Below are 14,256 nucleotides of genomic sequence, written 5' to 3' on the forward strand. Positions count from 1 at the left end.
AGTCAGACACGGCTGAGAGGCTGAGCAAGTGCTTATTTATCATGTTGTACACCGCAGCCTTAGTGCTTTTTTTTCTTATGATGAGACGCTTGTATCCTGCGAGCACCTTCCTCCAGTCCCCTCTCTGCCATCTGTATCTCTGACAACAGGTCTTGTGTTTTTCTCCTTGAGTGTTGTTGTTTTAAAGCAAATACCCTGGAAGCCTTTTTTTAATGCACTTATTGGCTGTGCTGGGTCCTTAGTGGCGGCATGTGAACTCTTTATTGTGGCAGCTGAGCTCTAGTCCCCTGACCGGGGAGCAACCCTGAGCCCCCTGCATGGGCAGCACAGAGCTCAGCCCCCGGATCCCTAGGGAAGTCCCCCTCTGTCTGTTTGTGAAGTACAACACTGTTTCAGTTCCCATTACACAACACGGTGATCTGACATTTCGAAAGGGTCACCAGGATGAGTCTAGTTGCTGGGGCGGGGCGAGGTGGGGTGAGGCGGGTAGACGTGGGCGGTGTGTCCCCATATAAAGACATGACACTGTCACTGTTCCCCGCGCGGGTTAATCTTCTGCTGAAACTTGTCCCTCCCAGTTGCCCTTGCTTTCTTGCTCCTCTCCTCACCCCTCTTCCCTCTGGAAACCACCCGTTTTCTGTATCTATGACTGTTGCTGTTATGTTATGTTTGGCCACTTGTTTTGGTTTTTAGATTCCACATTTAATGAAATCTTGCAGTATTTGCCTCTTCTCTGTCTGACTTAACCTCACGAAGCATAATACCCTCTGCTGCTGCTGCTGAGTCGCTTCAGTCGTGTCCAACTCTGTGCGACCCCATAGACGGCAGCCCACCAGGCTCCTCCGTCCCTGGGATTCTCCAGGCAAGAACACTGGAGTGGGTTGCCATTTCCTTCTCCAGTGCATGAAAGTGAAAAGCGAAAGTGAAGTTGCTCAGTCGTGTCCGACTCTTCGTGACCCCATGGACTGCAGCCCCCCAGGCTCCCTGTCCCTGGGATTCTCCAGGCGAGAGCACTGGAGTGGGCTGCCGTTTCCTTCTCCAGTGCATGAAAGTGAAAAGCGAAAGGGAAGTCGCTCAGTTGTGTCTGACCCTCAGCAACCCCATGGACTGCAGCCCCCCAGGCTCCCCGTCCCTGGGATTCTCCAGAAGCATTGCTGCCTTCTCCAGTAATGCCCTCTAGGCCCGTCCATATTGCCACGATGGCGAGATTCCGTTCTGGTGGCCGAGTGCGGCTCTGCTGCGCACACCTGCAGCGTCTTCATCACTCGTCTGTGGATGGGCACCGACGGGGGCTCCATATCTTGGCTGTTGTAAACAGTGCTGTGATGGTCACGGAGGCGCAGATACCTCTTCAGTCTTTCCATCTTCTTCAGATCAATTCCCGGGCGTGGGATCACTGCATCAGGCAGCTTCATGTTCTGAGGAACCTCCGCGCTGTTCTCTGTCATGTCCGCACCGATTTTCATTTCCATGGAAGCGCACGAGGGTTCCCTCTTCTCCACACCCTTGCCAGCGCTTGTCACATGTACCCTTTTCGACAGCCATTCTGACAGCTGCGAGGTGGTGGCTCGCTGACGCCATGATTTGCGTGTCCCTCATAGTTCCTGATCTTAGCATCTTTCCGTGTGCCTGTTGGCCGCCTGCATCTCCTTTTTGGAAAAATGTCTATTCGGATCCTCTGTCCATTTTTCAGCTGTTTTTTGATGTCGAGTTGTATGAGTCCTTGGTATATTTTGGATACTCTCTCCTTATCAGATTATCACTTGCAAATATCTTCCCTCATTCAGTGCGTGGCCTTTTCATTTTGTCAATAATTTTCTTCATTGTTCAGATGCAATTTAGCTTGATGCTGTCTCATCTGTTTATACTTACGTTTCTTTCCCTTGCCTGAGGAGACAAACCAAAATATTTCCATATACATACATATATATATATTATAAGACCGATGTCAAAGAGCGTCTGCCAATGTTTTCTTTTAGAAGTCTCACGGGTTCAGGTCTTGCGTTTAAGTCTTTAGTCCACTTTGAATCTATCTCTGTGGGCGGTATGGGAGCGCGGTGCGGTTCTTTGGAATCTGTCGCTGTACGTGGTATGAGAGCGCGGTGCGGTTCTTTGGAATCTATCGCTGTACGTGGTATGCGAGCGTGGTGCGGTTTTTTTGAATCTGTCGCTGTAGGCGGTATGAGAGCGCGGGGTGGTTCTTCTGCATGCGGCTATCGAGTTCTCCCAACACCATTTACTGAAGAGGCTGTCTTGCCTCCCTTATCAGAGATTAATTGCCCGTTTAAGTATGGGTTCATTCCTGGGTTCTCTGGTATGTTCCATTGATCTGTGTGTCTGTGTTGTGCCAGGACAATGCTGTTTTGACTAGTGTAACTGTGCAGTATAGTTTGAAATTAGGGTGCATGACAGCTCTAATTTTTTTTTTCTTTCTCAAGATGGTTTTGTTATTCAGGGTCTTTGTGTTTCTACACAAATTTTAGAGTCATTTGTTGTAGTTCTGTGAAAAGTACGGTTGATACTTTGATAGGGATTGTATTGAATCTGTAGCTTGCCTCGGGTAGTCTGGTCATTTTTACCATATTGATTCTTTCAGTCTTTGAGCATGGCAGACCTTTCCATCTGTTTGTGTTATCTTCCGTTTCTTTCCCTAGTGTCATAGGTTTCTGAGTACAGATCTTTTACCTCCTTGGTTAAATTTATTCTTTTTGATGAGATTGTAAATGGGATTGCTTTCTTAGTTTCTTTCTGGCATTTCCTTGTTAGTGTGTAGCAACGCAATAGGCTTCTGTATGTTAACTCTATATGGCAACCTTGTTCTTACATCTCTGTTAAATGGTGCAGCCAAATAATCAGATTTTCAAAAAGCCTAACATAGTCACTGTATGACTGGCACTGTATGGAATTCCACTTTGGCTTATTCCCCAAAGAGCTGAAAACATATCCACATAAAAACCTGTTTGTAGCAGCATTCTTCACAATGGTCAAGGCAGAAACAGCCCAGACGCCCATCACCTGACGAATGGATTAGCAAAACGTGGTCCATCCACGTGGTGGAATATTATTCAGCCTGAAAGGACTTCCCTGGTGGCTCAGACGATAAAGCGTCTGTCTACAGTGCGAGAGACCCGGGCTCAATCCCTGGGTTGGGAAGATCCCCTGGAGAAGGAAATGGCAATCCACTCCAGTATATTGTCTGGAAAATCCTATGGACAGAGGAGCCTGGAAGGCTACAGTCCATGGGGTCGCAAAGAGTCGGACACGACTGAGCGACTTCACTTATAAACGGGAACGAAGTGCTGACGCGTGCTGCCTCATAGAGGAACCTCGAAGCCATGCGGAGCAACAGAAGCCAGGCATAAAAGATCACAGCTTGCACGGCTGCCGTTAGTTAAATGCCCAGAACAGGCACCTCCATAGCCACGGTGGGTTAGGGGGGACTGCTAGGAATGGGGGTGAGGCTTCTCTGGGGGTGATGAAAAGATTCTAACTTTAGTTCTTGGTGATGGTGGCTGCTCTGTGAAGATACTAAACCCCAGCATTGCATACTTTGATCAGGTGGATGTTATGGGAGGTGAGTCATGTCTCAGTAAAACTGTTTCTAGAAGCCCAAATCATCCTCTCTGGAGAAGGGGTGGCAGGGCTTGTCCCCCACCCTGCTGGAGCTGCCTGTCCACAGACCCTCCCAGAGCAGCGTCACCTGAGCCGCCCGGGTGAGGCGTGGTCGGAGGGTCTGTGCCGGGACACAGCAGCCACCCTGGGTTCCCAGGTCCTGTGTCCTTCAGGGGGTGGTCCGGAGCAGTGCGCTCCCCCCGCCCCGGTTCACCAGGGGCCCCGTCAGTGCTGGCTTCCACTGACGTCCTCTCTCTTAGGTGCTCCCATGGAGCCCTCTCCGGGGATTCCATGTTCCTCCCCAACCAGCGTGTTCCTGGGACCCAGGCAGGAAGGGCCTCTCCCAGTCCACTTCACCCCAGCCCGGTGGGGGGACGTGCCCAGGACAGGGGGACATGCCCCGGGAGGGCTCCGGCCTGGCCCGGCAATCCTGAGATCAGGGTAACCACCTGCAGTAATCCACATGGCCCAGAGCCCGGGATCCCTGTTCCGGACTTCTGATTGCTCCTCTGATTAAACAAACAGGTTCAATTCACTTGCATTATAATTAAGTCATCTCAAGTCCTTTTTGAAGGAGAGAAATAATTCATAACAAGCAGTTTAAATTCCCATTTCCCACGAGTGGATTTCCATCCGTCCTAGAAGCGGAGAAGACCGCAGCCTCTCCGCGGCTGGTTCCCGGGTTGCTGTCAACCAGGTAGGGCTTTTCCCGGCAGCAGGGCGCGGCCTCGTGTCGCCCTGAAGGCCCCCGGCTTCTGGGACAGTGTCCCCTGGCTGTCAGAAGAGAGTGGACAGGCTTGATTGGCGTGCTAACAAGTTCACTAGGTGATGAGTCTTAAAAATAAAATGCTTGTTAAAGAGCCTGAAACCTATTGAAATTCAAAGATGAGCTCTCCTGCACTTTGAAAGCCCAGCTGTCAGATGCCGTTTGTTCGCATTGGTGCCACGGGGACCCCCCTCCGCCCCACAGGGCGGTTGCCACCCTGGGCTCCTTTCTTCTGCGGTTACGGAAGAGCTTCTTTCTGACCCACTGCAGCGGCTGCGGTTAAATTTCCTGCAACTAGTGCTCTCGGCCTGTCGTCTGTATGTATATACAACATCCGATTGGGAGTTTTATCTGAGAACGCATTCTCCTTCTGAAAACCGTCCTCGAGACGCTCAGCCATCTCCAGGCCTTGTGTCTGCACGTGCCACAGCCAAGGCCCCGGTGGGCGAGCCCAGCTGTCCCCTGGAAGGAGGGTGTCCAGCCCGACGGGGCCACCTCATTCTGGCGGGACCAGACCAGCTTCCTCCAGGGATGGGCCTGCTTCTCTGGAGCCGGTTCTCCTGTGGGGGGGGGGGGGGTTGGCATTATCCAGGGGCCCTCGCTGTGCCACACGGGCAGGGACCCTCCGCGGGGGTTCTCCTGAGGCGGGCTGCCCTCCAGAGTGACCCACGGCTCGAACTGCCCCTCCGAGCCGGCTGCGGCTTTCGGCCGGGGGTAACACTGCCTGGAGAGACAGCAGGGGCGGGGAAGTGACTCTCTGGGTGTCTAAACTGGTCCGGGAATTGAAAGCTTTCAGGGCACATGTTCAGCAGGCCGTCTAGTGGCCGCAGAGTCCTGGCCTTGCCGCAGGGCCATCGGCGGTCGGCTCTGCGGAGGAAGGTTCTCTTGTTCAGGCGCTCGGTCGTGTCCCACTCTGAGGCCCCGTGGACTGCAGCAGGCCGGGCTGTAGAGGCGGTGACCTGACCCCAGGTACGGGTCCCAAGAGTGAGCAGGGGCTGGAGGCCCAGCCGCAAGGCCCTGGTGGAGGAGCCTGGGTGGGAAGGCTGGCAGCGGGGTGCAAGTGTGTGCAGGGTAGCCAGCAAAGGCAAGGGAGCGGCAGCAGCGCGCGCCCGCTGGGGGTCCCGGTCCACTGATGGCGGCGGGTGATGCGGCTGGGGCCCTGACGTGCTGCTGTGGACCAGGCCAGCCTTGAGCAGCGGGGTCACGGCTGCCCGGTACCCCCAGGCCCCGGGGACGGAAGGATGCAGTGGAGACCCGCGGAGGGCCTGGCTCAGTGTTTGTTTGGAGGCAGTGAAGGGTTTCCAGTTGGTGGCCCATGGTCAGTGGCTTTCCCTGACAGTCTCGTGTGGCCTGGGCAGCTTCCCCTGAGCCCAGGGCCCGAGGGCCAGCGGGCTGCGGGAGGCCCCGCTCGGGGAGCAGCTAGACTCTGTGTTCACGACCTGAGGCTCTTCTCCGCTTTCTCGGCTACGCTCTTGTGTTCAGGCTTGGCAGAGCGGGGTATAAGGCTTTGCTGGAGGGCTTGTCCAGGAGAGGCCCAGGCCTGGGCTGGCCCCACCAACTCTCACCCCTGAGCTGCCTGCCGCCTGTCCAGCTGCAGCCCACCTGGGGAGCCACCGAGATCTGGAAGGCTCTCCTCTGCCCAGCGTGAGGGTGGTGGGGGTCGTGTGGGGTGTGGTCTTGGGAACAAGGGTTCGGAGCCCAGCTCCTGTCCTGGGGCAGCTGCTGGGGGGCGGGGGCTGGCTGCTCTCCATCGCCGGGCTTGTGCTGGGGGTGCGAGGGGGCTGGTCCTCTCCGACCTGGCCACGCTGCTGTCCTGCCATCTGTCCTGCCCACCTGTCCTGCCATCTGCCTCCTCCTCTCCTCCCCTTCCTGGAGCTTGGCTGAGACCGTGCTGCCGTGACCAGGCATCCTTCTAAGGTTTCCCCGCTGCAGCGTTTGCTTTCTACTTGGGAAGCAAGAGTCACGGATCCGGTCCTGGTTCCTCTTTCCCACGCGGACCCCCGAGTGTCCTTAGACTGAGACCTGGGCTGACCGCCGGCTCTGCTGGGCCCACTGAGGTGACCCTGGCCGTTAGTTTGCTTCATCTGGGTTAGTATCAGGCCACCTCACAGAGGGTCTGGTGGCACCTACTGGGACACAGCCGGCAGTCTGCCCAGGGCTGGGGGCGCTCACGGTTCAGGCCACGTTCTGCCCCGGCCCAGCTGGCCAGCCTCACGCAGCGTGGGTCCCTCCAGCATCGTCCCATGCCTGGCTCAGACAGGCACTTTAGGGCAGGGCCTCAGCTCACACACACCCCGGCGTCCACGCCCGCATCCCACAACCCCAGCCTGCATCACAGAACAGCTGTTTGAGTGACGGATCATCCCATCGGCTTCACAGAATCGGTTCTGAACTGTCAACCTTGGCGCTTCGGACTGGCTCAGCCACTGCTGTGGTTCTGTGTGTTTTCTCTTGCCTTCTCGGAGGCTGCTGATTCACTACTCATCTAACCGCCTAAGTGCTATCTTCGTGAATTTTATTTTTGTCCTGTAACAGTGAAAGCTGTCACTGCTATGAATTTATTTTGAGAAAATATTGACATCGTGTGCCAAAAAGACATCCTTATTGGGCTCTATTTTATCCTCTCATGGTTTTAATTTCAAGGTAGGGTGAGCACTTCTTCCTGTCCGTATCAACTGATTCTCTTTGCCGTGGACATCTCACTCAGGGACATTTGAAAGTCTCATTTAAAATTTAACGGTAAGCGTTGTTGAACGAGGCCGGCTGACCCAGGTCGGAGCGAGCAGAATGTCTGTCCTCTGCTGCACTCTGCTTCCCTGCAGTCCACGGTCCTGCCCCCACGCTGGCCTGAGGGTGACCCTGCCCTGCTGGACCGATGTAGGTCTGAGTGATGAGCCAGGCTAGAGATTGCTGTGTTCGCTTTGTTCTCTGCATACTTAGAAATGAAAATATGGCACCAAAATGTTCTTTTGGATCCTGTTGATCAGCACAAATTGAATCATTGGAGTTGTGTTCATTCATCTCCTGGACCCCTGCCCGGAGGTTTTGTCTTCACAGCATTTGGGTCTCCCGGTGGCATCGGCAAGATTCTCCCGCCGCACCTTGGCAACCCGAGCCCCCCGGGAACTCTTTCCATCTTTCCAGTTCTGGCTGCGTGTTGTGGCCTGCGGGATCTCAGTTCCCTGACCAGGGGTCAAACCTGTGCCCCTGCACTGGAAGCACGGAGTCCTAACCAGTGGGCTGCCGGGGACGTCCACGGAGGGGAATTTTGATTCTTGGCTGGAAATCATCCCTTCTGAGGGGACTGGAAAACTATCTTGGAATATAACTAAAATTTTAAAATCACACAGGCCTTCTGTGTTTCAACAAAATACTTGCTAGCTTAAACAATATTTTTTTTCTGACTTCTCTGATTTCTTCAGTGCGCACACGTGCTGTGCACACCTATTTTTGGTGATGGTCAGCACACTCGTAGCTCTGGTCTCAAGGTCTTTGCTGTACTGGAAGCAAAGCGTGGTAAGCCCAAAGGGCTCGTCTCGGTGCTTCCACTCCCAGGCGACAGGGTCCGCTCCGCCCAGGCCGTGTTCCCAGGGAGAGGGGAGGCCGGCTTCGGAGGATGTTTGTTGCTCACGGTCATGGAGGTGTTTGGCCCACCCAAGTCTGGGGGGCTGCTGGTTGGGGTCCCCGGTACCGTGTTGCCGTTTTCTTCCCTTTCTCTGGGCGGGCGGCCCTCCCCAGCTCCCTCCTGTCTTCTCCCTTATGTGGGTGCCTGCCACACCCTGAAGGTGCCAGGTTAAACCCTGGCTGGGGGTCAGAGGACAAGCGTGTCCCTCCCTGCCCCCAGCTTCTGAAACCAGGAGGAGGCCCCGGGGTAGGAAGTGGGTCCAGATGGGCCGTAATGGACAGATGTGGGCCTGGGGGGCTTGAGACCAGGGTGGTGGGGAGCGTGTGTGAGGGTGCCATCCGGGCAGATGCCCGCCTTCCAGCCCCTCTCCTTCCGGTCAGCACAACAGGAAGGGGGCAGAAATGCACTGCCAGCTGCTGACCCCACCCCAGTTCCCCTCTCATCACAGAGGGGTCCCTGGTGGGCATCCTGGGGGAGTCAGCTGAGCCCACGGAGGGGACCAGGGAGTCAGGGACACCGGGGGCCCGCAGGGTGGGGTCTGGCCTGCCCTGGTCAAGGCGTGTCCCCTGTTCTGCATTCTCAGCAGTGGGTGCTCAGGCGCCTTTGCTGGGTAGGGGGTGGGGGTGAATCCCCGATCTCCTGTGAAAAGTATCTGGGGGGGCCTCTCCCTGGTCCTGATAACCAAGACCCCTGCTCGGAGGAAGATCCACCTGGGAATGGGCCACACTGGGGGAGGGGCGAAACTCAGGCTCCATCAGCCAAGCAGAGAACTGAGAAATCACAAAAACAAGTTACCCTGTGTTCAGCAGACTGCAGGGCATAGTCACGGGTAGGCTGATTCCCAGGCGGAAGAAGGAGGGAGCAGGGGCTGACCTGCTGTCCGGCCTTCGCTCCTGTCTCTCTGTGATCACGGAGGGCCCTCTGGGCTGCCCCAGAGCTGGCTAGGACCCCTTCCGTGAACATGTCCTCACCCTGCACTCAGATCGAGGGGACACGCCCTCGGCCCCCGGGCCGGAGGTAGACCACATGGAGGCCTGCGGTGGCTGGGAGCGTGTGGGCAGGACACGCGGTGGGTGCCGGGCTGGAGCCAGGGGCGGGCAGGGGACCAGGTGGCCCGCAGGCCGGACGGAGGCGCATCGAGACCAGGGTCGGAAGGGCCCCCTGGGGTTCCGTGGGAGCTGAGCCTCTGAGAGGAGGGTGTCCCCCTCAAAGGCCCGCTCCTCCTGGCGTCGTGGAAGCCGGGCTGCGGGCTGGGGGTGCTGGGGGCGCTGGCGGGGCTGGGCAGCGGAGCTGGCCCTCCGTTCAGCCGCTGCCTTCATGGCCTCGGCTTAGTGTCCGGAGTAAAGCTCCTTCCTAAGTGAGCCCACTGTCCTCGGCCCCCAGCACTCCCCAGCCCCTTGTCTGTGATCACCACCCGCCATGCACACAGGGGCGCAGGGGCCCGTCAGGTGAGGGGCCGCACCGGGCGTCTGCTCACTCCGCTCCCTCCGCAGCGGTCGGATCCGCAGCTGCTGGCACAGTTCTACCACGCGGACGAGGAGCTGAGCCAGGTGGCCGCCGAGCTGGACAGCCTGGACGGGCGGAAGGACCCCCAGCGCTGCACGCTGCTCGTCAGCCAGTTCCGCTCCTGCCAGGTGAGGGGCGGGGACAGCGGAGGGGGCGGGCAGAGCTGCTGAGGAGGGCCAGGCTCACGGGCCCCCTCCAGGGGAATGGGGGGGTCTGCCCCAGAGCTGGCGGGGGGCGACTTCCCCGCTGCACGGTCCAGACTGACGGTCGGTCCAGGCTGCCCTGCTGGGAATTCCTACGGCTCAGCAAGCACGGCTTCACCAGCCTGACAACTTCCATTCCAGAGTTCCAGAGCCTGCTCAGCCCGCCAGTCCACGCCTCTCCACTTGGGGAGGTGGGGGCTTGGGCGTGCGTCCCAGATCACAGGCGGGTAGGGTCCCCGAAGGGTTTCAAGCATCATGGTTCTTATAGGAGGAGCACACCCTCCTCTGTCATCTCTCAGGAGGGGCCAGGGCCCAGGGCCACGGGGGTCTCCCACCTGGCTGGCCCCTGGACAGCCTGGTTTCCCAGCGGAGGATGGCCACAGTCCTTGCAGCTTGCTGAGCCCTGCCGGGCAGGAGGCCGCTCTCTGCCCCTCCCCACCTGGCCCGGCTCTCCTGGCAGGGGGGGACTTGCTTCCTGGGACTCTTGGATCCCAAGCCCCGCCGGGCCTGCTCACTGCATGTTACACAGACGGACCAAGTAGGTGAAACTCAGCTGGCACCTCGCAGAGCCTCGGCAGGAAAAGCAGAGAGGGAGGTCCACCCTGGGACTGGATGCAGGTGGAGCAGCTCAAAAAAGGTGGAAGAAAGTCATAAAAGTCGGCTAAAGTACCTCACAGTCACACGGCAACACCAGAACCTTCCACGTCTCACACTCCCTGAGGACCTCCAGGTCAGGGTCCCCAAGGCCACCCCGGGTTCCAGCAGGAGGACGTGTGGACCGGGCACGTTGGTCCTCTCAGCTCCGATCCATCACAGCGAGAAGCTGCGAAGCAGAACCAGCAATGGGAAAAGGCCCAGTGGGGGACGGGGTGGGGTCCAGGGGAGACAGGCCCCAGCTTCCAGAACCCCGTCCCGAGGACACACATGGACCCACAGAGACATGTGTCCCCAGCGAAGCTTGTCGCAGACTCAGAGCCGGGGTTGTTACCGGGGGCCGGCCCTGCGGGCCCCTCTGCTGGGCAGACACTCAGTCCAGCCCCAGGGAGGAGGGTGTGAGCACAGACAGAGCACGCAGGCACAGGGAGCCCCATCCGTGCGGGTGCTGGGGGCCCTCCCACCACCCCAGCTCCTGGACGCCAGCCCACACATGGGCCTCTCGGAGGACGGCAGTCAGGCCTGCTGGGAGGACCCCTCTCTGCACAACCGCATGGCCCCAAGTGTGGCTGAGGCCCCCCGGGCCCTGGCTTAGTACTCAGCTGCCCACTGAGGAAACAGGACTTAGAAGAGCCGCCAAAGCGAGCCTCCCTGTGCGAGCCGCCCCTTCACAGAGGCCCGGCAGCGTCACATGTGGCTGGCCTGTTGCTGCGGCGCCTCTCGTTGTTGGGGGCTCCCGCGGCAGTGAACTCCTGTGAAGCTCAGCTGGTCACAGGGGGAGTGATTTTCATCTCTAACGCCTCCTGAGACAGGCGTCCTGCCCTCTCCAGTCTTCATCGAGGTCTCACGTTCTGCTTGTCACGATGCCACTGGCTCACGCCCTCCATCGATCCGTGGCGCTTCCCCGCAGAGGTGCCCCTCTGCAGAAGGCGGATGATGGCGGGGGGCGGGGGGGGGCGTCTGCACTCAGGGAGGGGTTTGGACAGAGGCCGCGCACTGGGAGGTGCCGTGAGTGACCACAGCACACGTGAGATAAAACGTGCCGGCCTGGCGGAGGGGCTGGTGGCAGCACGCCCTGCCGGGCCCCTGCGTGGCCTTGAGTCAGAGCCCTGTCACCCTGGGGGGGTCTCCCAGCTCCAGATTTAGCTGGTTCCCGTCCAGGTGGCCTGGTGGTGAGGAATCCATCTGCCAGTGAGGAGATGTGGGTTTGATCCCTGGGTCGGGCAGATCCCCTGCAGGAAGGAACGGCAGCCCACTGCAGTCTTCTTGCCAGGAGAATCCTACGGACAGAGGAGCCTGACAGGCTGCAGTCCAGGGGGTCGCGGACTCGGACACTGAGCAGGCACGCGCTTGCTCTTCCCGCTGGCTTCTTCCCCGCCCCTGATGTTCCCAGCATCCGTGCGTCAGGTCCCGGAGCACATGGACGCCCCCGGACGTGCCCGGAGGTCACGGCTTTCTCAGCCGCGGGCAGGGGCTCAGCCCCTTGCCTGGGGTGCCTCAGGCTTCCCAGATGCCATCACACCAGGTGCCCTGCACTCAACGGGGGCGTCTGTGCGGGGCCCGCAGGACAGCACCGGCCCAGCCTGATTCTGCCTCCAGGAGCGCCTGGGGCTCACATTTTCCTAATTCTTTACAAGCCTGGTCATTTTTCTATTGGATGCCTGGCATTGGGAATTCTACCTTGCTGGTAGCTGAATAGTTTTGTTTTCCTGTTAAGCTTTTGGAGCTTCTTTTGTAATACAGTTTGGTTGCTTGGAAATGGTTTGATCCTTTGGGGTCTTTTTTTTTTTTTATTTTTAAGATGTTACGCAGCTTCAGAGCCCTGTTTAGTCTGGGGCTAAGAAGAATCGCTACCAGGTACACCTGGTGTTACTCAGTGCCCTGTGATCTGTGAGCATTTCTATGCTGTGGGGCCTGCGCCCCCTGGACCCTCAGGGAGGGGCCTCCCCGCGACTGTCTCCCCGGGCAGCTCACTCACCTCCGCTACTCTGTCCTCTGGATTCTGGTGGCCTTGGCTTCCGCAGACTCTCGGCTCTGTCTCCCCATCCTGGGCGTTTGCTGGGCTCCGCCTGGTCCCCTCTGTCTGTGCCAGGACCTGAGAATTCCCTCCAGGCAGTGAGCTGGGCAGTCACAGCTCCCACCTCCTCTGCTCCTCTTCTCTCTGGGATCACGCGTTGCCTGATGTCCAGTGTCTGGAGAGTCCTTGTCTTGCTTCCATCCTTATCGTGTGAGGAGGTGGTTTTCATTCCTGTTACTCCATCTTGGCTGGAATCGGATGTCCCAGCAGATATCCCGTGAGGGACACTGCTCTAGCTCTGGGGACCCATCAGCGTCCCTGGGTCCCTCGGTGGCTGTTTACTGGGACGTCCTCAGGCAGCTCCTGTCCTGGGCTGGGCAGTGGGGAGCATCCCCACTAAAAGGCCACACGACTTTGGGCAAGGGCTTGGCTCCCTGGCCCGCAGTACCCTCTGGTGTTTCCCGGGCACTTGCTGCTGGTTTTGACATTGGTTTTTTGTTGGTTTGTTCAATCGTGAGACAGGGACCTGCCCACCCAGAAAATCTTTAAAAAGAGCTGACAGTGAGGCGGCTCAGTGACGGCTGGATCTTATTTTCATGTTTGGTGCATTTCTTATGCTGCCTAATTTCCTTCAGAGTTTAGCACATCTCCTGTTTGCATTAGAAAGCCACGCTTCCTGCTCAGTCTTCTGCCTAAGGAAAACGAAGCTCGGCCCTCAGCGGAGGGGAGGGCTGAGACAAAATTGCCCAGGGCGAGACTCAGTCAGTGCCATCTCTCTGGAAACCAATCATCGGAGCTGATCGCAGCTCACACTCTTTGTCATGCTGCCTCTAGGCATGGCTTACGAGGGACCAGCCTGAAGTGCGGCATCAGGCGCCACGCGCCACATGGTGACCGCGTTATTCACGGAAAATTAGAAGTGTCGTAAGCATCCAACAGAGGAGGCAGCAGGGAGCTGAAAGGATGGGGCGTTCGCTGGGATCTACGAGGCTCCCCACCACAAGCTGGATTTGTGGGAAGTCATAATAACGTGTCCCAACAGTAGGCGACAGCAGCGTGCGGAATTACGCACACAATCCCAGCTGACGGGAGGAAGCCCTTGGGGACGAGAGCAGGGAGGAGGCGTGCCACCTCCAGTCTCTGCTCCAAGGACACTCCCCGCTCGCCCGGTTCCCGATTCCTGGGATGGGTGTGCATTCATCTCACCCCTAACAAATCACAAAGAAACGGAATTTGCAACATTCTCGTGATTCTGCTGAATGACCGGCACACGTAATGACCGGCACACCCATACAGAACAGGACGGTTTTGAGAAAGCAGTGGGATGCCACCTAAGATTCAGTAGGGCAGGTTTGCGGAGGCCGGGCTTGCAGGTCAGCCCTTAGTGACCCTCAGTGACGTCGGTGGCCATGTTGCCATGGAGCCCAGGATGACGCCGAGAATGTCAATCAAAGCAGCACAGACAGTAGGTGCTGAAGAGCCTCTCTAAGAGCGTCTGTCCACCCAGTCCGGTTCAGTCGCTCAGTCGTGTCCGACTCTTTGTAACCCCGTGGGCTGCAGCAGGCCAGGCTTCCCTGTCCATCACCAACTCCCGGAGCTTGCTCAAACTCATGTCCATCGAGTCAGTGATGCCATCTAACCATCTCATCCTCTGTCGTCCCCTTCTCCTCCTGCCCTCAATCTTTCCTAGAATCAGGGTCTTTTCCAAGGAGTCTGTTCTTCGCATCAGGTGGCCAAAGTATTGGAGTTTCAGCTTCAGCATCAGTCCTTCCAATGAATATTCAGGACTGATCTCCTTCAGAATGGACTGGTTGGATCTCCTTGCACTCCAAGGGACTCTCAAGAGTCTTCTCCAACACCACAGTTCAAAAGC

The 14,256-nt window shown here is 57.7% G+C and overlaps 1 protein-coding gene across 3 annotated transcripts in view; it reads left to right on the plus strand.

The window, feature by feature from the left end:
* ZFYVE28 (zinc finger FYVE-type containing 28) overlaps positions 1-14,256 on the plus strand; it is a 98,378-nt gene that overhangs the window by 37,423 nt on the left and 46,699 nt on the right. For all 3 annotated transcript variants that reach the window (XM_042251723.1, XM_042251722.2, XM_042251721.1), the window contains exon 2: positions 9,497-9,637. In XM_042251723.1, the coding sequence (XP_042107657.1) occupies positions 9,497-9,637 (141 nt within the window). The remainder of the gene's footprint in view (positions 1-9,496; positions 9,638-14,256) is intronic.

This window comes from Ovis aries, chromosome 6 (assembly GCF_016772045.2).
Source record: "Ovis aries strain OAR_USU_Benz2616 breed Rambouillet chromosome 6, ARS-UI_Ramb_v3.0, whole genome shotgun sequence".
In the NCBI taxonomy this organism is placed as follows: Eukaryota; Metazoa; Chordata; class Mammalia; order Artiodactyla; family Bovidae; genus Ovis; species Ovis aries.